The sequence below is a fragment of the Rhinolophus sinicus genome, linkage group LG02 (genome assembly GCF_036562045.2).
Source record: "Rhinolophus sinicus isolate RSC01 linkage group LG02, ASM3656204v1, whole genome shotgun sequence".
NCBI classification, from domain to species: domain Eukaryota; kingdom Metazoa; phylum Chordata; class Mammalia; order Chiroptera; family Rhinolophidae; genus Rhinolophus; species Rhinolophus sinicus.
The window spans coordinates 150,227,962-150,253,376 of NC_133752.1; the positions used below are offsets into that span (position 1 = coordinate 150,227,962).

The following is a 25,415-nucleotide window of genomic DNA, read 5'->3' on the forward strand; positions in this document are numbered from 1 at the left end:
TGATGCTAATGGGAGCCTGACCCAGGGCCGGTTTTCATGGTGGAGATGATGGGACAGCGTCAAGAAGTACTTAAGAAGGTTACATTTTGAGGACTTGATGATTGATTACATTTGACATTGGGAAGGTAGAGATGAGGGGAAAAGGAGGAATTCAGAATGACTTCCAAATGTCTAGCTTGCTAAATTAGTTAGATGGCGGTCCCACTGGTTAAAAGAACACAGGAATAAAAATAACGGAGAAGGGAAAGTGATGAGGCCAGTTGGAGACGTGAGGTTGCAGAGCCTGTAGAAGTCTGGACAGAAGCGCTAATGGGCGGTTGGATAGTTAAAGCTAAAGCTCACAGAAGTCTGGGATACAAATACATATTTGAGAGTCACCGGTATCTGCTGGTCGATTAAAATTGGAGGCTGAAAGATTCTCACGCCTTTCTCTATATTCCCACGGATAGCACAGCCCTTCAGTGACTGGGAGGGACAACTCCCAGGACTTACGCAGGGCCACACGGAGAGAAGCAGAGCTGTTGAGAACAGTAAATCAGTTGAGGAGGCCGAAAACAGACATTTGTAGCAGAATCAGACCTCAGGTTTACAGACCACAGTTTTAACTTGAGGAAGTTGGGAGACAGTGGGGAAGTGAGGGATTTGAGATAAGGTAGAACATGAAAGACAATTTAGCAAAGTCTCCTCCAGAATGTTAGAGGAGTTCTCCCCGAGCACTCAGCAGAGCGCCTTAGTCAGTGACTCAATTCTGTCTCCCCAAGTCTGGTCCCAGCTTTTCTGTGAATACTCTGGGTGGCTGTTGGTGTCTCAGTCTTACCTGTCAAAGGGTGTGTGTACAATGGCTCTAACCAGAGAAATAATAAACATATACATATATTTAACCTATTCTGTTCAGCTGTCTCTATATACGTATGTGTTGTCAGTATGTTTTGCTTCTGTGCTTAAAAAGCTACCTTGAGTCGGCTGCAACTCCGGGAGTCGCTCCTCCAGTTACCATCACAGAGCCCGTCTCCTGTGCCAGGCACTGTGCAGAGTCCTTCCCAGTCATTCATCCCTTCACTAAATTCTTGTAAGAGGTAGATAGTATCACCACATTTTATAGGTGAAGAAACAGATTCAGAGAAGTGCAGTGATTTTCCCACAGTCTCACGAAAAGTACCAGGATTCAGATCTAGGTCATCCCTGATTCCAAAGCCCATGGGTTATCTGTCGCATTCTGAATGTTTGAAACGCCATTCAGAGATGAGGGAATTGTCACCATGTGGTGTCCATGAGCAGAGTTCCCTTGTCTCTTTGCTCTGCATGGTCACTCTTTTACTCTGAGACAGAAGCCTTGAACTTCAGGTGTCCAGCACACACGCTGCGTTCCGCTGGTTCCACCCCAGTTACACTGCGCAGGGAAGTGCTGTTTAATGATCAACCAAAGCCTGTCAGACAAATCTGGGTGGGCCTCCTACAGTCAGACGTGGAAATTCATTTTCTTTGTAAGCAGATGGCAGGACCTGGTAGAAAAAGCCATGTCCTGGCAAAAGTTATGTTAGAGGACACATATCTGGGTTTGAATTTGGGTTCTGCCACTTACTGTGTGACCTCAAGCCATTTGGTCCGAGATTCTTAATTCTCTCCCCAGTTAAACAGGCATCCTAACATTTATCTCTGGTTGGTATTGAGAGCAGTGAGATCCTGTGAGAAAAGTGCCTGGCACGGAAGAGATGTTCAGTAATGTTTTCCTCCCCCTCCATGGCCCTGAGTGAATATGCCACTTAGGACACCAGACATTGTGAGAAGCAGAGAAGATACGGGGTCTCTTTGGTTCAGGAGGCGGGAAGTCTCAGAAGACTAACTCCAAAGAGGTGTGTTTGGCTACCTGGGAAATCAGATGAGATGGGAAAAGGCTGGGACACTCAAAGATGGAGTTGGGGTGTATGCAGCTATGACCTCTGTTGTCAAGCTCTGCTTTAAAACACATGAGGGAAACAATGTCGTGAGGACAGCTCGTGGATCAGGCTGGGGTCATTATGATTCCTCCCCAAAGAGGACAGGATCATTGAGGCTCAGGGTGTACCCCCATTTGCGAGCAATTGAAAAAGCCAGGAGATACGGAAGACTTATAGTGCCTCTCCCCAGCTGTTATGACTTGTGACAGATGTGTGCCTATGCTGGGCCTCAGTTTACCCTTCTATAAAGCAGGAGTCATGCCCCTCCCTCATGTAGTCTGGAGGTAGGAAGGGATTCATTAAGTTTTATGGTTTGATAATAAGCTCATGGACTTACAGTGAGACTCCTGGAAAGCCAGAGCTGGGTGCCCGGCCTGTGCACTGGGTGCAATGGAGTGCTGCCCCCGCCAGCCTCTGCTGCTCACGTGAACAGCCACAGCGTCTGTGAAACTTCGTGCTCCAGACATCCAGATCTAGGAACAAGTATGTTGTTCAAAGTAAAGTCCATGCCCTCACAGAGCATACAGTCTAGATCAGGAAATTGTACAGAATGTGAAAGGTGAATAACAATATGAGAGAGAAGTGAATCTTCCATGAAATGTTGTAATTAAAGGGTCTAGCACGGTGCCTGACCCAGAGTAGATATTTATAAGCCATAGTTTCCCCTTGCTCTGTAAATACACAAGAGGTACCACAAGGCAAAACAGGTCTTCCAGTTGGCACAGCACGTGATACAGCAAAGACACGAGTGATTGAATATGATGATGAGCAGGAGGCAGTTCAGAGGAAGGAGTGTGAGGTTTGTGTTGTTTGTGGAGGTTTCACGAGGAAGGTTGAGTGCATTGGTCTGAAGGATGCGTACAATTTGAACAGACAGACTGGGGCTAATCGAATTCATTGTAGGAGGCATTGTGTGGGAATACAAGCTCAACTGTAGGGTCAGAGCTGGGTTCAAATCCTAGCTCGACCACATACCGACTATGTGACCCTGTGCAAGTTCCTCGGCCTTTCAAAACCTTTGTTTTCTCACCTATAAAATGGGAATAATCATAGTCCCAACATCATAGGGATGTTGTGAGAATTAAATGATGTGATTCATATAGAGCTCTTACCATAGTTCTGTCAATAAATGATAACTTTTGTCATTATTACTATTTTTGTTTTGGTGGCAGCATCACTATTATTCTGCTCATGCCCACCTCCTCGCCTTAGCTCCTAAGAGCCTTTGTCATCTGGCTGTTCCTTGCCTGCTGTAATGTCCTCATAGGGCACTTTTCATTCCATTACCACAGATCACTTAGAGACTCCCGGGCTTTTTGTGGTGTTTTGTGCTTCCACATGTTTGTAAGTGCTGTTGCCTTACCTAGGTTATCACCCTCTGCCTCCTTCATTACCTTTACCTGACTCTCTCCTGCTTGATATTTAGGGTTATATCCTGTAGCGGGTTTTTTCCGGGAAGCCTTCCCTGACCCCTCTGTCGCCTCCTGGAATGCCACAGTGCCACCTGCGTCTCTCACATGTGCTGTCTACCCTCGCCCCTGGTTTGCTTCTCTACCTTGCCCTCTGGGTATAAACTATCAGAATGTAGGGATCCTGTCCTATTTATTTTTACGTCCCCAGCTCCTAGCTTAGTGCTTGGCATATAGTTGTTTTCCAGCTAAATGTTGAATTGAAAATTCAAACAAACAAACAAAAAAATCTAGCATTATGTATAACATTTACTACCTAGGTTCTGATTTAAATGTGTTACATATATTAATTTAGTTATCATAGCAACCCTATGAACTAGGTACTGTTTCTACCTCCATTTATAGATGAGGAAACTGAGGCTCATAGAGGTTAAATAACTCTCCCAAGGCCACACAACTAGTAAGTGGTGGCCAGGATTCATACCAGGGCAGTGTGGCTCCTCATTCAGTGCTTTAACCGCACTGTGAGATTTGTGATAGGATATTTATTGACCGTCCAAGAAAAGGTGGAGACGTTAGCCATAAATCACAACTCCATGAACGCATTTTAAAGGTATTAGTAAATGTGTGGAGAGGCTGTTTGGGGGTAGAAGGGAGGTAGATCTTGCCACTCGCACTTATGAAACATTTGCTGGAGAAGGTGGGATTTAACCTCTTGTGAACTGATGGAGGGGCATGGCTGGCACGTGGGCAGGAGACGATCTCTCTGGGGTATAATGGAGTAGCGAACTTAAGGACAGGAGGATAGAGGAGTATATTATGGGGAGATTCAACTTGCCCAATCGTTACTGAGCACTTGCTACAGGGGTTAGTAAGCTGGTGGTGATCCCTGTGCCCTCTCGTCTCGCAGGCTATAAGAAGATGAGTCTGGTTAAAGAGCAGTGGCTTAGATTTATGGTATGAACTAAAGGACAGAGTTGAAACTCAGAATGAGAAGTTTTGGAGTTTGCTGAGGGAGAAGCAGCATATAAAGAAAGTGATTTGGGCTGTAGAACATACGGTAGATTAAAGGAGAGAGAGCCCAGAAATAGTAGGACAATGGTGGAAAGTTGGATAATCCCCTCTAAAAATAACCAGGAGCTGAACAAAAGACTTGGTGGTGCGAGAGGTAGTAGCAGGATCAGTTATTCAGTAAGCACCTGCACATGAGGCAAAGAAGGATAAAACATGACCTCTATCCTCAAGGAGTTCATGTTTTAATTGTGAATAGAGGAAGCACACACATGAAAAGACTCTGTATGGAACACATTCAATTCATGCTAAGGTCCGTGATATCAGGGCAGTGACCAGGTATCTTTTTTCTTGTTGCTTCACCCACCTGGAATCCCATTTTCAGGGTTACCTCATGGTCCAGAATAGCTGCTGAAGTTCCAGCCATTACCTCTGCATTGCAACTAGCTAGAAGCAAAAGGGAGAAAAGGAAGGTATACTCCCTCCCTTTAATGACACTTCTCAGAAGTTGTACACACTACTTCTACTTGCATCCTATATGGTCACAAAGCCACACTTAAATGTCAGGGAAGATGAGAAATATGTGAATTCTGGGCTGCCAAGTGCTCAACTGACTATTGGTGGAAGATGAGGAGGGGACGTTGGGGGATAACAAGCAGGTCTCTGCATATCATTCTTCACTATGATTATGCTTTGAAGCTCAGAAGAGGGGCTAATTATTTTAGGTTGGGTAGTCAGTCACAGAGCCGTTGGATTTTGAGTTAGGTTATAAGAGGAAGGGATTCAGAAGATTGGGGGAAACATTGGTTACAAGCAAATGCTATAAGAGTAGATGTTCCAGGAGGGAGAATTTCTCCAGGAGAAGATAAGGCTGATCAGAGATGCCGGGACCAGCCTGGGGAGAATCTTACCTCTGAAGCTCTTACTTTAAGATGCTAAGAACAGCAGGCCACGGAGTTCATGTTTTCTTGTGTAAATGATAAGGAGTCAGAGAAGGTTCCTGAACTGAGAAGAAACATAATTTATATGCTGGGAAGTTTAGAAATTTCATCCACGTGCAGGTTGGGTGGTGGGTGGAGGCTGGAAGTAGGGATGCCGGCTAGGTTACCCCAGAGGGGCAGGAGTGAGCAGTAAGGGCCCATCTGGTGGGGACAGTGGGAATGGAAGGGGAGGTGTGGGTGAGAGACCCTGTGAAGGAGATGCACTGGGTCTTGGTGAGTAGTGGGCTGTGGGCTGGAGACAGAGGAAAATGCCCTTTGTGGGATGTCACCCCAGGAATACTGTGTCCTCGGAGAGGGGGCGCTGCCTATTCGGGTTCCCCAGGCGGAGGGCAGAATATCATGAAGAGAAGAGAGGACCTTGGTTGGCTGCAGGGAGAATGTGAGGCTCTGCCCCAAGGCTCCTTGGCTTTGGAACGCCGGCTGCCCCCAGCAGAATAGTTTCCATTCTGCGTAACTGGGGAGCGTGGGTCTGGCTCACCGCGAGGAGGGGCTGAGGAGCCAGCAGACAGATCAAGTTGCTGTGGCAGTGGCTTTTTTGCTAGGGCCTGGGGTCTCAGGGCTAATAAGAATTCTTCTATGTGAGATTGTGTACTTCTGGACTGTGTAGGCCAGAAAGGGGTGCCCTCAGCCATAGTTGGGGACCAGGTGACTTGCAGAGGTTACCTGACACCAGGTGTGAGGCTGACAGTATGGCAGAAGGTAGAGTAGGGGCTTTGCTGGCATTGGGACGTGGCCAACTCCCTAGCCTTCTCGCAATCCAATGGAGGAGTCCCCCAAGGTGAAGAAGGGGCTTCGGGGGCAGTGGTGTTTGGACAAAGCCATCTCTGTGTTTATTGATGCTGTCCTTCTAGGACCTCTCCTTCATCTGACTTCCCTGGTGTGAGTGGCAGAGCTCAGCCTGAGACATCTGGTGAACCCATCCCTTTTTCCTCCAGGCTGCTCAAGGACCTGGCCTGTAACTGCTCAGCAAGTCATTTCTGGTTCTAGAGTCATCAGGGATGACAGAAGCACGTTCTCCAGACAGGGCTCCGAGACTGTGAAAGCTGGCTTTCCCTTGGCAGCTTGTCCCCAAAGTGATAGCTTCAATTAAACAAAAATAGAAAGCCAGATGTAAGCCGCTACTGACGCTCAAGTCGTGGAGCGCTCACTTTTCTGATGTCTTTTGTCATGAGGTACCTCCAGCAGCTTTCCCGTAAGTCTAAGAGGGCAGCTCAGGCCTAGAGCAAAATGTGTGTGTGGAGCGTTGTGTTGCACCCATAAGCTCCTGTGCACAGGGTGACAAATGGAGGGAGATGAGGGGCAGAGGGGGAGCTGCACCGTCGACTGTGGGGTTTGGAGCACCGGGGCTGGAGGCCTGCAGCCCGGGGAGGTGACTGCTGCCGCCCACCCTTTCCTATTGAACTCTCCAGTGTGTGGGGGGCTGGTTGAAGCGTTCACCCCCATCCATCATGGGGCGTGGTACCTCTCCCTCCAGCCAAGTGTCATGAACTGTTCCTGTGATTTCCTTTCTGCCACAGGATATGATTCTTCTCCCAGAACTTTTCACAGTTGTCTCAGGCTCATTCCAGACTGTCTGTGTCAAGTTCTTTTCTCCAAACCTGAGCTCTGAAAAGGATGGGAGAGAGGCAGGCGAGGAGAGCAGTCTTGAGCTTCGTCCTCCGGGTTGGCAGCAAAGCCAGGCTCGGCCTCGGTCCATGGGGGCTGCAGTGAGATCTGGCCACTGATCCATTCCGCTTCCTCCCCTGCACTACGCCCACCAGTCACAGGGCTGGGGAAGAGTGTGGGTGTTTGGCGGGGCTGCTGTGCTTCCCATGTACGCACCTTTTAATTTTAGCTTTTGGACCTTTGCTCAAACTCTCTGATTTTTTGGTTTCCTTTTGATAGGATTGTAGTTTTGGGGGGGAGTTAGGAGCAGTGCTGAAACGATGAGATAAACAAACAGTGACGCAGAGGCAGCAGCAGCGTAGGCAATGGGCTGGGCCTGCCTGCCATCTGGGCGGGCTGGGTGGAGGAGGCCTCCCGCCCTGCTCACTGGCCAGCTGGCTTGTGTTAAAGCGCTGGCTGAAAATAACTCTCATTGTCTGGGAGCTGCTACTGCGGCAGGGCCGGCTGTGGCCGCCAAGGGGCTGAGGCAGCAGGAGCTGATACTTCCCACCTCCTTGGGCTCTTGCCCTTTGGGACCAGTGCCCAGCTGGCCACAGCTGTGCCTACTGCCCACCAGTAGAGACACGTGGAGGGCAGGCTGGGCTGCTCCTACCACTCTGTCCTTTTGTTGGCCGGGGATGGGCCTCTGTGTTGCCCTGGACTCCCAAACTTTGTGCCTCCTCACTACGTTCCGCTTCTGCCCATCTGTACAATGGGCTGATGTGTGAATGCTCGAGAGGCTTTGCTAGCAGCTGTGGCCGGGGCTCAGCAGCATGTGGTACCCAGGACAGAGCCTCATTTCATCTCTGGGGCAGTTCTAGGTTCAGCTTCCTAGGCCTCGCCACCCCAGTGGGCTGAGCCTGGGGGCTGGCACTACCACACTTGGGGTACCAGAGCCACAGGGGACTTGGTAAGAGGTAGTTCTGAGAGGGAAAACATTAAGGAAACCACCAACTCACATTCTGTATTTGCTCAAAATAAACATCCCCTGCCGGCCTTCCCTACAGCCTCCAGAATCCCCTTTGCAGGAAAGTTTCAGACATTTCGCTCCTTGCCTCTCATAGGAGCTATGCCATTTTTGTCTTTCTTCCTAAGATTTCTCGAGATTGATTGGGACCAACAGAAACAGCTGGGAATTTTTGGTGGTTCCTATTTCTGTGTGTTGGGTTTTCCCCAGGCCTGGCCCAAGGAGACCGACAAATCAGGGGTGAGTCCCAAACCAAGGGCCCACAGCTGAAGGAAACCCCAACCCCACCGGCATTTCCCTCCCTGCAAATGGGAAGGAAACGAGGAGGGGCTAACTGTCTGGGGGTGCAGAGCAGGAAAGGGAAGGGAACCTCTACGACCAGAGCTGCCTCCCTGCTCCTTGGCCTCACTGGGGGGACAGGGTCAGGTGGGGAGTAAAGAAGCCTTGCTCCCGCAGAACCCAGGAGGGGGTTGGCCACCGAGCAGGGCACTGCCTGGCCTCAAACTGGCAGCGAACCAGAGGAGCCTCGCTGGGGAGGCAGCAGATCCTCCCCTTTGTGCTGTTTTGCGTTACAGCTTTTTATTATTAGACTCCTTGCTGGTTCCGTCTGACTTAAGACTCAGTCCCAGAGTTGCTTTCCCTTTGCGTTCATCTTCCCCTTCGTGTCCCATCTCCCTGGGGTTTCCCTATTCCTCCACAAGGATGGTGGTATTTCAGTGCCTCCTAGTCTTAGAGGAAACCAGAAAGAGATCAAAGGAGGGGTAAAGGATTGCTTTGTCCTCCGAGTGCGGAGACGCCGTTGCTGAAGGAGGGACAGAGGCCGAGACAGAGAGACAGACAGCCCAGAAGCCCGAGGGCGGGTCCCCGTGTGTCATCACATTACACAGGCTTGTCAGGAGGAAGGGGAAGGGGGCTGCGTTGGACACCCACAGTGTTCCAGACACATACAGACATAAAACGTGTATCGTTTAATCCTGCTAAAACCCCGGGAAGTAGCGAGATTATCTTCGTTGTACGGATGAGCTCACTGCGGTTCGGCAGCTCTGAAGGGCCCAGAGCTGCCCTTGCGCTGACTCCACATTCAGGGCCCTCTGCTCTGAGACAGCTGCGCCTCTTCCAGTTCAGCAAGAGTCTCAGCGAGGAGGCAGCGAGAACTTAGCCCAGCTTCTGACTTCTGAGAGCCCGCAGTCCCTGCGGAACCGCTGAAGGAAAACGTCAAGGAAACAAACTTTTGACTGAGACCGGAACCTCGTCAGGTTTGCTCCCTGGCTGTCCCCGGAACTCAGGAAGTTGTCCTTCCTTAGGGCAGAGTGGCTTCCTCAGGACATTGGAGCCCTGCTGGACTCACGCACGTTATCGGGTGGAGGCAGAAGCCCCGATGCCCTTGTCTGGCAGGGAGAGAACTGGCCCGGCCTGGCCTTGGTCCTGCCCCCATGGCCGGTGGTTCCCACCCCACAGCCAGCGACCGATTTCGTGGGGGACTGCTGCAGGCTGGGGGAATTCCCCCTCCTCACTTTCCTCTGCATCATACTTCAGCCCCAAAGAAGTGTGGAGACTGGTACCACAGACTGGAAAGTGACACCCAGAGCTCCAGACTGGAGGATGGGGGCCCGTACGCCAGAGCTGATTTGTGCTTCTGCTACCTTCTTCCTTCCTCTGGGGGATCCTTTCTTCTGAGCATCTGAAGTGTGACCACGTCCCTGATAGGCCTCTTCCATGCTCTCAGCCTCGGGTTCTGAGAGGGGGTGACTTTGTTCTGTATTTGAAGCCCCAAGACACCAAATGATTCCTTACCAGTTCACCTGGTGAGGAAGTGCGAGGCCAGAGCAGCTGGCAGTGGGCGGCTGAGGGAGGAAGCTGGTGTAGACAGGAAGTGATGTCTGCTACAGTAGTGCTGGGCTCCCCCCACCCGCTCCCCAGTGGCTTTCTTCCACGGGGGACAATAGAAAACTGTTTTCACGATACAAACTTGGGAGAAATGGGCAGATGACCGTGATGTGCTTAGGATGTGTTCAGAGCCAGAACCAGGCCTGAGGACTCTTTCTGTTCCCATCTCACGTGGGTTCACCTGGCTGTGGCCTGGCCCTGGTTAGGAGGGAGACCTTGCTCCCGGCTCACCTTTGACCTTTGGGTCCCTGTTTGGTTGTGGCCTCCTACCCCTGTCCTGCTATCCACACAGACATGCCAAGATTGGCCCTTAGCAAAGGAGTTCCAGAGAGAACATTCAGGGTTGTATTGGTACCACCTCCCCCACCCCCACCCCCACCCCCGCCATCCATATTGTATCCGCAGTGGGAGGATTCAGTTGGGGAAGTTCAGGCAGATTCACGGGACAGCAGAAACCATGGGGAAAGAGGTGTGATGGTTGTGGTGTCTTCCCCTTTTCTTCTCTGTATTCCTAAATGCTACCATTTCTAAATGCTGATGAGGGAGCCCAACCCCACTTCCTTTTGAGCCATAGTGACCTTGTTTCCAGCCAGGAGCTGAGCCCATAGCTCAGACTGGGACGTCTTAACCATAGGTTTACCAGCGACTTCATCTCCACTAGGTGCCTTCAGTTTTAGACATTATTGGGGGTTAGAGACCATATGAATAGACTGTCCTTTAGGGACTAGATGAGTGTACAGCTGGTTTAATAACACGTGTGTAGATAAATGCATAATATGTATGATAGGAATAACGTTTACGGATTTTCTTTCCGTTTCCTATAAAATGGAGGTCCCACTCTCAAGATACTCCTGCTTCTTCTGGAGTAATGCAGGGCCTGTGTGACTCCTCAGTGCCCACAATTCATGTCCCCAGGGAAGAGGGTGTCAGGGAATGAGCAGAGGTAAACCAAGTGGTCATGCTTGGGTTACCGGAGCGTTAGAGCTGAACTCGGAGCAGTCGGTAAAGGAGAGAAAGATGAGAGGAAGGCCCTCCAGGTGGCCTGCAGTGGGCTGGGGAAGGCGCTGGATTTGTAGCAAGTCACGCGGGTTATCAGACAGCTATGATACTTCAGGTAGGAGATCGTATTTGATTCAGGAGGAATGGGGGGTGGGCAGGTACGGTGATCTGCCATTAGAGGCAAGGGATGTGACCTGCGATAGGCAGCTGGACTGGTTAGCAGAGAGCTTGCTTGGATGGGGATAAAGGCCGCTGCCTGGGTGCAGCCAGGTGGTGGATGCCTTGGGCTTCACTCACTCACTCACCTGCACTTTTATTCATTTATTCAGCAGTGAACAAAATAAAATGATCCCTGGTCTGTCCTTCTGTATTCTAGGTTAGTGTCTCACCAAGGGGTCAGGACACTTTACTGTGTCTTCTTTGGGAGGTGTGTGTGTGTCTATCTGTATGTGTCGTAAGTAACTTGCTATTGATAGTTAAAGTACTAAAGTTTTATAAGTTGTTTCCTAAAAATTTTCTGAGCAGTTATCTTTATGCTAATGTCCTTTTCATTCACTTGTGTTCTGATGGGGGCAAAGAGGTAGAGTGGTTGCATCTACACAGGCTCTGGGTGGTTCAGGATTCTCCCCCTAGTGTGCACAGTGCGGGAAGGCCGCCCATCTCTCAGGCCATGGGGGAAAAGCAGATCAAAAGTTTCTGCTTTAAACTGGTGGCTTTCAAACTTTTTTGACCTGTCCCATGCGAAGAAACACATTTCACAGCATGACCCGTGTGTGTGTATATGTATACGCGTATACATAAACTTAATAAAAGAAACAAAGCTTTATGAAAGCTTCATTATTTGTACTTTCTACTCGCCATGAATTCTGGTATCATCTGTCCTATTTTAACCTGTTCATTTTCATTTAAAATAAAGACAATCTTGACTCACTAAATTGATTCCACGATGTATGGTTTAGAAAACTTTGTTCAAGCAAACTGAACTAAATATGAAGGGGAGGCAGGAGGTCTGCCCCGCCACTTCCTTACCAGTGACAGAGTGCCAGGGTGAACTGAAGGTCCCGGAGGGGAAACGTGCGTAGTCTCGCTGTTCTCTCCTCCAGGTGGGGGGAGCGTTCAACCCCATTGACTCAGGTTCTCTCCTCAGAGCTCCATGAACCTGCCTCCTGACAAGGCCCGGCTTCTGCGGCAGTATGACAATGAGAAGAAGTGGGACCTGATCTGTGACCAGGTAAGGGGTGAGGGGCGGGGCTGGGAGGCGGGCATTGCGTCTTGGGCTGGACGCGGCAACAGGCCACAGACAAGGACTGTGGCCCTTGAGGAAGTTAGGTCTGGACTCGGCCTCAGTCCATGGTCAGGTCCTGCGCCAGGAGGATGCTCACAGAGACAGGGCTGGGAGGCTGAGTTCCCCTCTTGCTCCCGCAAAGAGCTGTCTTGATTTCTTCCCAATGGGTAGTAGCCTGAAGGAGGTTTGTATAGGTCTGGGGTGTAGGGTCAAGTGTGGAAGAGATTGGTAGTTTTCCAGCAGAGCCTGTTTCTTCTGCCTTGTCCCAGGGTGAGGGCTGCGCCCGGCAGGGTACTAATGCAAAGCACTGTGTGTCTCTCACTCTGCCCCAGACGTGGCAAGTAGCAGGATTTTCCTCATGATTTATAGGCTTTTATGAATGAGAAAGCTGTGTCCCCTCACCTTCTGTCCCCAGATCTCACAACACGATGATTGGAAGCTCTCACTATATGAATAGGATTTTGAACTGGAAGAGAATATAGAGATTATTACTTAGCTCAGAACCAAGAACTAACCCCTACCACCTGGCCTTTTCCCCTGCAGACATTTGAAGGTCAAAGTCAAGAGTCAGGCCTGCCTGTAGGGCTAGGAGCACTGGCTTCTACTGCCTCCTCGGGCACAGTGCACGCGGTGTGTTTGCCCAGCACTTTGCCAAGGGGCCTAGCATGAACCACTTTATTATTTCTTTTCAAGCACTGAACAAAATCATAATAGCCAACATTTACTGAGTGCTTATTATGGGCCAAGCACTTTACATATATTTAAATTTCTCATTTAATCCTCACAAAAACCCTGTGAGGAAGGCACTGTTATATTTTATACATGAAGAACCCTGGCAGGTGATGGAGTCAGGGTGATGCAGCCAAGGCTCAGACATGCTAACCGTGGGCTCCTGCCTCCCAAGTCACGCCGCTTGCCCTAAGGTAGGAGTATGCCTCCGAGAGCCTCGTCCAGCTCTCTCCCTCTCCGGCCCATTTCCTTGTATTCTGCATTAAGAGGAGATAGTGAGCGTGGTGAAGATTTTTCTCATGATTTATAGGCCTGAGATTGGAAGAACAGCAGCTCTTTGGTACTGAGTTTCTTTAATTGATAATCTCTGTCTTTTCTAGGTCACATGATTTCAGCTCATTCTCAACCCTTTTTTTTTTCTTTCATTTTGTTTTAGGTCTTATTTCCTAACATTGTATCATTCTCCTGGACCCTTTCCAGCCCCTTCACCCCCAACTCTTCAGATGTCTCAGTCGTGAATGCCCTTATAGGATCAGAATGCCTAAGAGTTTTCCCTGAGTTTCCCCTGGGCCAGATGAGGGGGTTGGGCCCAAATGGGGAGGGCATGGTCCTGTGCCCTGTGTGGAAGCAGATGGAGGGATGACCTGGCTGGAAGCAGTCTTCAGCACTGAGGTTGCGTTGGATGTGGAGTCTGGGGCCTGGGCAAGGGGCAGAAAGTGTGTTGGCATCCCTGAGCTGTGGTAATGCTGCAAAACCAGTCCAGCCCCAACTTCTGGATTCAGAGCTGAGAAAGTTGGACTCTACAAAGATTGGCTCCCCTTGCCTTGGTTGGCCAGGCAGTGAACATTTCCCAATCGTATCTTTATTATTTTGGGTGCTGTTCACAGCGCTGCGAACTCTGCATCTTTGTAGCAAGAGCAGGCTCTTAAAATACTGACATAGAAAGATCTAAGCTCAGGGAACACTAATCGGAGGAAGGGAAGATGGCACCAGCGGGGAAGCACCTGAGGATAAGTCAAGGAAGGGCATCTACTACAGTTAAGGGCCATGTCACGGGCCAGGTTACAGCTCTATGAGGCTGGGTCCCCTCACGTTGAACACAAGGAGTGTTCTGCTCCCTCAGCTCCCCGGGCCTCCAGGCATCTGTGTGCACACGTGTGTTTCCCTTACAGGAACGATTCCAGGTGAAGAACCCTCCCCACACTTACATCCAGAAACTTCAGAGCTTCTTGGACCCCAGCGTAACTCGGAAGGTGAAGTGAGGCAGGAAGGCCCTGTCTTGCTGCCCTTTATAGTCATGTGGGGTTTGGGGGCAAACCCTTTGACTTAGGGTGGGTCATGTGCTTCTGCGCAGTGGGCCTTGGCTGTCTGGGTTCTGAGTCCGCGGGCATGGCGTGGCTGGCTGATGAGAGAAGGCAGGCTTCTAACTGCCCTCTTGTAGCCCTTCCTTTTCCTTTTCTGCCCCTTTTGTTTGTACTGTGAAGTCGGATTGGGGGCCTCCATCAGTGACAGAAAATTCCATGTTTACAGAAGTTCAGGAGGAGAGTGCAGGAGTCAACCAAAGTACTGAGGGAGCTGGAGATCTCGCTTCGTACCAACCACATTGGGTGAGTCAGATTTGGCCGTCAGAGCCTCTTCACCTGGTCCCTCAGGATCTGGTATCCTCTGAGGATGGTTTGCTTGTTGTCTCCCTGCCAGGGGGCAGAGTGCCCCTTGAATGGCTTTGGTTCCCCAGCGCTTCAGACTGTTCCTTTCCTGGCTTTTTTCCCCCCACAGCTCTGCCAGCTGCTGACTGGATGCTGCTGACAAGCTCGGGGCCTCTCCTGGGGTCTTCCGCCTGTGGCTTTGAGTAGAAGACATTCCCATAGCAGCTGAGTCTGGAGTCTGCCTGTGGCCTGGTGCTGGGCCAGAAAGCCCAGAGAAAGCAGGGGGTGGGGGAGCACTTTGCATTGGGTAGCTGAGACCTCGTTTCTGGACTGTTTGGTGCCCAGAAGAGTATTTGCTTGATTTTGAGACCATCTTTAAATGAGCAGACATTTCTTGAAGTACCAGGAAAATAAATCTAAGTCAGTGGGGCCACGAGTTGAATGTCTTCTGTATGAATGGACCCTGGTACTGCCAACTAATCCATTGCCAGGGCCCCTAGGAACTGTGTGAGTCTTTTTTTCTAGTCTCTGATGGGGAACCCGACTTGCTGAGCAGCAAAGGGCTAATGCATGAGGTACAGTGAGTGAGGGCAGTGGGCTCAGTTTTGTAAAACCAAAACCAGCCACAGTCTCTCTCTCTCTCTCTCTCTCTCTCTCTCTCTCTCTCTCTCTCTCTCTCTCTCTCTCTCTCTCTCTCTCTCCCCATATATATATGGGGGGAGAGAGAGAGAGAACAGAGGACAGTGAGGGACTCGTGACACAGAGCTACAGGCAGGGCTACGGTCCTGACCAAGGGGCCTGGTACAAATGTTGAGAGCTTACATGAGTGACAAGTCCAGCCAGGGCTGGGGGTGGGGGTCGCTGGGCAGGTGCCAGCCCCAGGGTCCTGGGCTTCCTGAGAGCAGTGGTGGAAAGAGCCAAATGACCTCATCTGCCTTCCCCTCTGGTCCGTGGCAGCCACCACTTGTCCACACCCAGGCTGAGCCCACCGGGCCTCTTGTAGAGGCTACCGGTATAGCCAGCTGCGGCAGCAGTCACAGGGGAAGTGGCCCAGGAACGAACAGGAAAGGGAGAGTTCCTGGCCTCAGTAGTTGTGCTTGCTGGCCAGAGTTGGCTTCTGCACCTCATCTATGAACCAGACATTGAAAGCCAACCCACTAAGAAATGTGTAATGAAGCCTCCACCTTTATTTGGTGACACCTCAGAGAAGGAAGAACAGGCAGGGCCTCTTCAGCTACCACACGTGTGAGGGCAAGAGTGACACAGATGACAGCTCGGAACACCACCCACTGTCCTGCCTCCTTCATAGCACTTGCCCCCCTTCCCCTCCCTCCTTCCTGTCTTCCTTATGAAGTCTTGCTGCACGATGATGGGGGCCACAGAGCAGTGTGGCCAGTCCCTTCTGCCCTCCCCTTCTACCTGGTGCCTGTCCTTCTGGCCACTGGCCAGGAGCTGGGGCCAGAGTAGCATGGTTCCCAGGCCTGGGGCCTCTCTGCAGTTGGCACACAAGTTAGAGGTTTGGAGCCGGTCCTTGGTTCCCAGGGAACAGCTTCGTGTCTGGCATTTTCGGAGCTCCTGTCATCTGAACTGTGGCTTCTCCGGGTAGTCATACAGGAGGGCCAGATCCTTCCGGGATTTCTGGGCAGGAAAAGCTTGTCAGGCTGTCCAGCTAGGGTGTGGGTGCTCCTGGGCAGTTGTAGCCCAGGGCAAGGTAGGGAGAGGAGGATCCTGCCTCAGCCAGAGCCTGATCAACGCGATGCCTATGGAAGCTGGGTGTGCAGGGGCAGCCCAATGGGAGCTCAGATCCTGGAGCGGGGTGGGCTGGGAGGTGGGATTCCAGAATCTCTGCCACTCCCCCTCTCCTGGCTTTGTATTGGTTTCTCAGCCTTGCCTAAGTGCCCTTTAACCTCTCCTCAAAGTGTCAAGATCCCGAAAATAGCAGTGTAGACTCAGACAGGAAATGAGAAGGGGGTGGGGAGCTGGAGAGCAGACAGACAGGAAACGGGAGGCCTGTTGGCCCCCAGAGAGGAAGCTAACTTCAGGCAGCTCCAGTGTCAGTCAGCCTCAGCCGGAGGCTGCTGCCAGATCTCAGCCGGGCCTGGTGCTCTGGCCCAGACGCTCTGTAGCTTGGGGTGTGGCCGGGAAACATGGCGCTGGTGTTCCAGCTGTGGGGGTGAAATGGCCCTGCAGGGCTGTAGGGCACAGCTGGCCTATAAAGACTCCCAGACATTCCTAGGGAATAGAGCACTCAGGAGAGTCAGGGTTTCATCCTGAGAGCTTTATGTCCCTCTGTGCTGTGCTGTATAACCTGTCCTATAACAGCCCTCCTGGGACACCTCTTCCCTTCCCTTCCAGGGATATCTCAGCCCAAAAGGCCTGAAGGCAGAATGGTGGAACTGCTCTGCTCTGCCATCATCTTTAGGGAGTCCTGTTGTCGACCCTCTTGCCTCCCTGGCTGAACAGTCTCAACTCAGCCTGGCTGAGTGTTCACAGCCATTCTGGAGTTACTTGAGTTCCTGACTGTTCCCCCATCCTTTTCCCATTCTGCCAAACACAGAACTCCCTCATATCCCTCTTTGTTCAGTACTTTACAAAATACCTTTCCTTGAACTTGGTGGAGAACGCTTAGTCTCAATATGCCTCTGTTCCAGAGCTCTCTTTGATCCTTCCTGCCTGTCTTTTCACTGAGACTTTGGTCAAATCGGGGACCCGCTGGTCTCTGTCAGGCACAGCTCTGCACAAGGGCTGCAGTAAATGCTGTTGTTAACCCCCCAATCCTTCCAACAAACATTGTGCAAAGACAGTGCACCCAGCCTGTGCTAGACACCAGGGACACAGAAAACGATTGAGCCAGGGCCCTGGTCCTTGAGGAAGAGGCGTCCTGAAAGCTTGTTTGCCTGACGTGGTCTTGGAAAGCTTGTACCTCTCCCTACCCCTGGCTCCCCGGCCTAGGGGTCGTGTCTGCCGTGGGTTCTGATCTTCCGAATGTTCCCAGCCTGATGTTAAGTTTTGGGGGATCCATGAGGGGCTATTTCCCCTCACCCCACTTTAGCAGACCCCTCCACTATGTTTTCTTTATCTTGCAGGTGGGTGCGGGAGTTTCTGAATGATGAAAACAAAGGCCTTGATGTGTTGGTGGATTACCTGTCCTTTGCCCAATGTTCTGTCATGTGAGTACCACCCTAGGATTGGGTTTGGGGACCCGTGAGGGAGGACAGAGGACACAGTCCCATTCTGATTAAATGAGGAAGGTGAGATTGCAATGATGAAGATGGCAGTGGGGATCCCAGGCCAGAAGGGAGCGGCCAAGAGAGTGGTGGGGGAGTGGACGGGCAGCCAAGCGAAGAATTGCCAGGTGGCTGCGGCAGAAGGTGTGTGTTAGGGGGCAGGAGGAGAGAGATGTGGACAGGGAGCTCAGAATCGGAACCTAAAGTATCCAGACTCCAGGCTGGGAGCAGTCCAAGGAAATGTCCTGGCTTCTGGGAGGTTCCCTGGTGGGGTTCATTCATTTGCTTTTGGAGAGCGGAGTCTTCAAGAAGCTCCTTTGGGTCACCAGTTGTAAGAAGATTACTCCAGGTCACCCCAGACTGAAAACGAAGCATTCAGGAACCTTTTTCAAGCAGGTTGGGGGCTCAGAACTGAATTAGCGCAGATGAGAAGGTAGTGTGGGGCCGTGGAAGGAACGGGAGGCCTTTGAGTAAGACGGAGCTGGTTGTGGGTCTCCGTTGTTTACCATCTGCGTTTACCATCTCAGGCGAGTGCCCGTGCTCTTCTGTCAGGGGGGATCCACAGTCCAGTTGTTATAAGGATTAGATGATACATGTGTATAAAGCACTTTGCAGTATTTGGAGCACAGTCTATACTGTCGCTGCTGCTTTATTGTTAATTGCTAATATGCAAGGTGCTGTACCCTATGTAATTACCCGAATATATGCAAACGGGTCACAGTGATTATTCACTGGAAGACCAACACATTCAGACTTATACCAAAGATTTAAGGGTGACCAATAGGCCCGGTTTGCCTGTGATTTTCCCCAGTTTAAGCCCTGAAAGTCCCCGGTCCTGGGGAATTCCTCACTCCAGGGACTCCGCCCTAGCCTCCACTTTCACTTTTCTTGCTACTGTCATTGTCCTCTTGGCTGTTCTCCTTCGTCCTCCAGCAAGTCTTCTGTCTCACCTCCTCAGGGTTTCAAACTACTGTCTCTCCTAGGTTTGGCCTCTCTGTCACCTTTTCCAGGTCACCCTCTGTTAAAACCAAGCATTGCCCACTCCCCATTCCCTTCCTGCAGCAGTCATGCCGCGTGACCCTCCTATCCCTTTAAAAACCACTCTTTTTATAGAAAGAAATGAAAAACATTTGCTGAAGTGATTAAAAAAAACACACACACAAAACCAGAGCTTTTATAGTAAAAAGATGTAGATCATTTTTCCAAATAAGCCTATCTCGTTTGAAAAGCAAACAAACCCCAGCTGCTCTAAACCAAAATACACTGGGACCTCAGGATTGTAGTGTCCACGGCAGTGCCTCTGACTCTGTTTTTAAAAGACAGACGCAGGTCAGGCATGGGGAGGTGGAGGAGAGAGAGTGTAAAGTGCACGTACCAGTGTAGGGAAAGCTGTCAGTGACGGAGGAAGCCACTGGCAAGCTGCTTCCCTGTCAGCGAGACTCCTCTACTTGAGAGCCCCACGAAGCGTCTCCTGACCGTCAGGACGCCGAGCCCGCTCCTGTTTCCTTCGGAACATTCAGGCGTCTGCAGATGTCGCTTTCGATTTCAGCGAGCTTCGGCCTCTGTGCCATGATCCCAGGGCCGTGCATGGCTGAACAGAAGGCTCCTTGGGGAAGAGCCTGTAGGAGAGACTCGCTCAGTCCTCAGTGACCTGCGAGGGGCAGGGTGCGGAGGACAGGAAGGAGGAGTGGGCCTCCTTCTCAGAGCAGGTATATCCGGATGTGGGGACATGGAAGGGAGAAGACCTCATGACCTCGAGCTGTCCTCCTCGCCTGGCCACACTGGTGCTGGTGGGAAACATCTGGTCCCAGAGCAGGAAGTGACAGAGAAACCCAACTCCTGTAGGGACTGATGACACCAGTCCGCACCTAAGATTTCTTCCCCCAGGGAAGCTGAGGCCCAAGGAGCCTTTATTACCAGAAAAACTAGAAGCCTCACGTAGAACCACGGAAAACCCTGCCATTCAAACCCAGTGATAGTATGAGGCCATGGTTTCCTCCTAAACATAGAAGCCTCCCTCTCTCTGGTGCCAGGACCCCTATTCCTTTGCCTCCTGACCTGCCCTCTAAGCCCAACCCAGAGCCAGGTGGACTCCCTCGGGCACTCAGAGGCGCCTTCGGCTGCTGCCATTGGACAACCAGCAAGCCCCTCAGTTGGCCTGTTCCCCACCACCCCGTCGTAGGGCTGATTCTCTTTGGGGGCCACAGCTTCTCTGAGATGTCCCATCTGAGACTAGGGGTACAGAAAGTCTGCCAGCTCCTGTGTCCCTTGGGCCTATGGGGCAGTCACTCCTCCTGGAGTTGCCTGGCCAGATGGGGCGGCGGCTAGCCTCCGTTCCGTCTCCTCAGACCCCTGATTGCTGCCTGTGCCTGCTCTGCTGTCCTGTGCCGGTGGCTCTCCTGACGGGGGTCGGGTCTCTGCGGCCCAATCCCACTTTCTCTTCTGGCTGCCTCGCTTCTTGTTGCCATAGGAGTCTACAGGGCAGGGAAGGGCTTGCCAGGGGGCTTGGCACTGAATTTGTCCTGTGTGTGCGCATGTGTGTCCTTTCCTGCTCCAGGTTTGACTTTGAGGGTCTGGAGAGTGGTGACGATGGTGCATTTGACAAGCTCCGGTCCTGGAGCAGGTCCATCGAGGACCTGCAGCCACCCAGCGCCCTGTCAGCCCCCTTCACCAACAGCCTCGCTCGCTCTGCGCGCCAGTCTGTGCTCCGGTATGTGTGCTCTCGCTCTGCCCGCCTGCCTCCCCCAGCCCCCGTCCAGGTCCCGGGTAACAGCGGTGAGTGCTCATGCTCCACTCTTGCTTCCAGGCTCAGCTCTCTTGCCCTCTGCCTGCCAGTCTGTCTCTGGTCTGTCCTCTCTGTCTCCTTGACTCTGCCCAGCGATCTGTCCTGGGTAAGTACATCGCCCTCGGCTGTGCCCACCCCATCTGGGGTTCCAGCTCTCCCCTTCTCCCCCCCTCTCTGGGGGCCCCTCCATTCCTCATTCTCACTCTGCCATTCCTCCCGGCCTCTCAGGCAGGGCTTGTCCTCACCCAGCTCCCTCACCTTCACTGGGGGCTCCAGCTCCAGCCCTCCTGTCTGTTTCCCTGTGGCTCCGCACTCTGTCCCATCAGCTGCTCGGAGACCAGCTCCCACCCATCCTGCCCGCTGCTCACCTTTCCTTCACCTCTTCCTGTAGACCTTTCCTCGCCAAGGCTGCAAGGTGTTCATTTGTCTGCAGTATCTTAAGAGCTGTCCTGCCGGGAGGCAGGTGGATGGACCTGATGACTGAGCCCCTCCTACTCAGGAAGGCTTTCCTTTGGGTCCCGTGGCCCTTTCTGTGGTCTCTCTCTCTCATGGCTGTGCTTTTTTCCTGGTCTCCTTTGGGTTTTGCCCCCTGACACTGCTCATCATTCTCGTCACGCGTAAGCAGATACCATTCGTGCTTCCTCTTTTCTCATGAAACATCACTGGGGGGGGGGGGTGTGCAAAGTCAGATGTAGCCCCCCCATGCTTCTAAAGCCTTTGGGGTCCGTGCTGCCTTTTCTGGGATCCTGCCCCAGGGAATGTGTGGAAGATTCAGCAGCTGGAAGGAGGAGGAGGGAAGGAGCACATGAACCTCTCCCTGGACCCATCTTGAGGGCTAGGAAGGCCTACACACCTACTGCTGTATTTTGGAGGACTGCTGGGCTAGGATGGTTTGGGCACAGATTATAGCGTTGAGCTCCTGGGTAGTTAGCGACTGAGGCCTGTTCTGGGAGGTGAGACAGCTGACGCCCTGCCCCCTGTCCCTCTCTCTCTGGGCTGGCGGTGCAAGGTCCTTTCTCCCTTTTCTGCTGCTGCTAAGGGACAGCCTGCTGTCTGGGTGACGGTGAGCACTCCTAGACCCTCGCCAACAGCCGCCTCTCCCCCAGGTACAGCACGCTTCCTGGGCGCAGGGCTCTGAAGAACTCGCGGCTGGTGAGCCAGAAGGATGATGTCCACGTCTGCATCCTTTGTCTCAGAGCCATCATGAACTATCAGGTAAGGGGCAGCACCGGCCATGGCTGCTCAGCCTCTTCTGCCTTATCTGCCCAACCAGGCGCACTAGGAAGGCACCAGCTTTAAAAGACAGGCTTGCTGGTGGGACCCTGTGTCAAGGAGTCAAGGATCTGCCTTCCCCACCATCAGTCTCCCTTCCTGTCTTTTCCCCTGGCTACAGTACGGATTCAACCTGGTCATGTCCCACCCCCACGCTGTCAACGAGATTGCTCTCAGTCTCAACAACAAGAATCCAAGGTGAGCCCCTTCCTTCCCCTTTCCTTTCCCCCTGCCCAGGGCTCTGGAGATGTGGGCTCCACTTCTCCCCGACAAGAAGTCCTGCCAGGCCTTGGGGTGCTGTGGCCTGCGTCAGTGCCCTGGTTCGGCTGCCTCACCTCTGTTGAAGGAGGAGCAGCGTCCCTGGCTTCCCGCTGGTCGGCACAGCTTAATGAGGAGCAAGGCTGCCTTCCCCTGTCCTCTTTCCCAAACCCAGCCTCTTGCCTCACCACTGAGGCTGTCTCCTCTCTGAAAGGACTCACCCAGCTGTGGAAGTGAGCTGTGTGGCGTTAGGGTGTTAATCTTCCTTCTCCTCCCCTCAGGACCAAAGCCCTTGTCTTAGAGCTCCTGGCAGCTGTGTGTTTGGTGCGGGGTGGTCACGAAATCATTCTGGCTGCCTTTGACAATTTCAAAGAGGTCAGTGTCCTGCATTCGTGTGTGTGTGTGTGTGTGTGTGTGTGTGTGTGTGTGGTGGGGAGGAGGTGGGAGCCAGGTAGGTAGGTACTCTTTCCTGTCATCTTATACATCCCAGTGATTTTTAACATCCAAGTGCTTATCTAAGTAGCCTTCCACCCTACCACCGCCCCCACCCCCCTTTTTTTTTTTAACAAAACCAGAACTTTAGTCTTACGAGATCATATGCCAGGAAAGTTCTTGATTGGCCAGCTAAGGGTGCCCACAGCTATCTAGGGCTCTAGTCCCAGGGTCCTAACCTGGCCGTGCCTTAGAATACCTGAAGAGCTTGTTAAACAAATAGATCCCTGGGAGGCCTGGGTATCTGTGCTTTAACAGGCTCCCCAAGTGGTTCTGGGGCAGTGGACCCACTGGTAGAACCCATGGCAGATGTCTTTGCAGTGGGAGGAAAAAGCAAGCAAGGATCCTCCTGGGTTGGTGGCTATTACTGCTGAGGGGAAAGGGAGCTTCTGCTTGGAATTTCCCCAACTCTGGGCCTGGCTCCGAAACCCCCACCTGCTTGAACATAGAATTCCTCGACACCCAGCCACAGCGACTGGTCCCACCCCTTCCTCCTCTGTGGGCTGCTTCCCTGACATCCATTGTTCCAGCCAGGAAATGGCTCTTCCTCCTTGAAGCCAGAGCTCAGAGTAATCTCGAGACCCCTCTCAGCACAGGGGCTTTCCTGCACCCTGGCCTCTCCCCCATGTGCCCACTAGGACTCAGCCTCCTGTCTCAGCCATGGCCTCCAACCTTCCTCCTTGCTCCCTCCTTCCTTCAGTAACTCGGCCACAACAGACCCCATGTTTCTTCTTGGCCTACCCCCAGAGGCAACAAAAGCCCAGACTAAGGGCATGGGCTTTACTGAGCTCCCTCAGCAAGTTAGTGGGGGAACAGGGACCCAGGGCAGGTGCCAGGTCCCAGGCTTTCTTCTGTCGTGTCCTGAATGGCCCATTGCATAGAGATAGCAGTGGTTAAACTCGGTCTGCACCAGTCCCTTTGCTGTGATGTTTCTGGGAGCCAGGGTTCAGGGGCTCGGGCTCTGCCTAGGACAGGTCCTTTCGCTGAGAAGTCTGCTTGTTCAGGTTTGCAAGGAGCTGCACCGCTTTGAGAAGCTGATGGAGTATTTCCGGAACGAGGACAGCAATATCGACTTCATGGTGAGGAGCTGGGCCTGGATCAGGCGCACGCCCCGCAGGGCCAGGCTGACCGCGGATGTTGACACTCTGTGTAGAACCTAGAATGATTTTCTCTACCCAGGAATGCCCCTGGTCCCTTTGCCCACCCCAGAGAGCTTTTAGGAAAGTCAGGACAATGTCATTTGGGTGTCTCAGGTCTGCCTCCTTTCCCACTTTTGCAGGCCTTCCCGTCCCTGATTTGGCTCCTTTCTGAGCTGCTTTCCCTTTGCTGAGATCTCCCTCCCGCTTCTCTGGCCTTCAGTCTAGTGTCCTCAGCTAAGCATGGATGTCTCACGGCCCACCTGCTGGGTGCAGAGGAAACCAGAGATCTGTAGCGTCCTTTACATCTGTTTCCCATGTAATCTACTTGTCTTCGTTCGTACACTGAATATTAAGTTTGACACTTTTTTAAGTTAAAATACTCTTTCGCTCCCAGAAAGACTGACCTTTTATATTCACTGCTTTTGATTACGCCCCTGACGATGCCGGTTCTAACCGCCGCCTGCCCTCCCTGTCTCTCGCTCTCTCCTGCTTTCCTGTGTCTGCCCATCGGGGCCACTCCTTCCCCAGGTGGCCTGCATGCAGTTTATCAACATTGTGGTGCACTCGGTGGAGGATATGAACTTCCGGGTCCACCTGCAGTACGAGTTCACTAAGCTGGGGCTGGAGGACTTCTTGCAGGTGAGCTGGGCTCGGGTCTGCACTGGGCGAGGCACGTCGGGGCACAGGGCCAGCTTAGCCATGTTACCAGGCTGTCGCTTTTCCAAGAGCCTCGTCCTGGATGCTCCTGGAACGCCGCCTGTCTCCTGTGGCCAGGGACTTAGGCGCTCCCTCCCACAGAGGGCGCCCCAGGCAGGCAGCTCCATGGGTCAAGAATCCGCACGGCCACAGGAGCGCCTGGGTCTCCTGCTCCAGGCTGCAGCCATGGAGGGTGCTGAGGACTCTTTCTCAGGAGGCTCCCCAACCACTTACTACTCACCCTGCTCTCCCTAGAAGTCAAGGCACACAGAGAGCGAGAAGCTGCAGGTGCAGATCCAGGCGTACCTGGACAACGTGTTTGACGTAGGGGGTTTGTTGGAGGATGCTGAGACCAAAAATGTGGCGCTGGAGAAGGTGGAAGAACTGGAGGAGCACGTGTCCCACGTAGGTGGCCCTCCTGTGCCCCCAGAACCACTGCTGAGGGCGGGCGGGGTGGGGACATCTGAGTTCCGGAATCCTGAGCTTGCTCACTCGCCTCCAGATTGAGGCCAGGGCCATCTTAGCACGCACCAGGGCTCTAGAGCACCCTCTGGCTGAGGCACTGGGTCATCCCCAGATCAGAACTCACGCTCACCTGAGGATGGAGTGAGGTGGCCTCTGGCTCGGGAGAGTCAGATGTGACCCTTTGCTTTGTGCTGTTTCACGTGGTCTGAGACCCTGGGCTCCCAGGAGCAACGTAGGGAAGCCACGAGGCCAGGCTGCCTTTGGGGCCCAGGTCCTGATTGGAGTTAAGCTGTGCTATGTGCCCAGACTTTAGAGCCAGCCTCGAACCTGCCCTTCCCATCCTGCAGCTCACGGAGAAGCTTCTGGACCTCGAGAACGAGAACATGATGCGGGTGGCAGAGCTAGAGAAGCAGCTGCTGCAGCGGGAAAAGGAACTAGAGAGCATCAAGGTACCCAGTAACTAGGGGAAGGGAGTTCCTGGCTGGTACTGGGCGCCACGGCCAGTTTTTCTTTCCCGACTCATGTCAGGTCCTCGAGAATCCAGATCTTGATTAATGACCTTGAGA

General features: G+C 52.5%; 1 protein-coding gene across 7 annotated transcripts in view; it reads left to right on the forward strand.

Moving 5' to 3' along the window:
* The window catches only part of FMNL3 (formin like 3), a 49,833-nt gene that overhangs the window by 16,575 nt on the left and 7,843 nt on the right, over positions 1-25,415 (forward strand). For 2 of the 7 annotated variants that reach the window (XM_019724635.2, XM_019724633.2), the window contains exons 2-13: positions 12,003-12,086; positions 14,042-14,122; positions 14,400-14,476; positions 17,602-17,685; positions 20,300-20,452; positions 21,634-21,742; positions 21,921-21,997; positions 22,339-22,432; positions 23,554-23,628; positions 24,217-24,327; positions 24,640-24,789; positions 25,197-25,298. In XM_019724635.2, coding sequence (XP_019580194.1) covers positions 12,003-12,086; positions 14,042-14,122; positions 14,400-14,476; positions 17,602-17,685; positions 20,300-20,452; positions 21,634-21,742; positions 21,921-21,997; positions 22,339-22,432; positions 23,554-23,628; positions 24,217-24,327; positions 24,640-24,789; positions 25,197-25,298 — 1,197 coding nt within the window. The remainder of the gene's footprint in view (positions 1-12,002; positions 12,087-14,041; positions 14,123-14,399; positions 14,477-17,601; positions 17,686-20,299; positions 20,453-21,633; positions 21,743-21,920; positions 21,998-22,338; positions 22,433-23,553; positions 23,629-24,216; positions 24,328-24,639; positions 24,790-25,196; positions 25,299-25,415) is intronic. The other 5 variants (XM_019724637.2, XM_019724636.2, XM_074325718.1 and 2 more) reach the window with 3 other exon arrangements.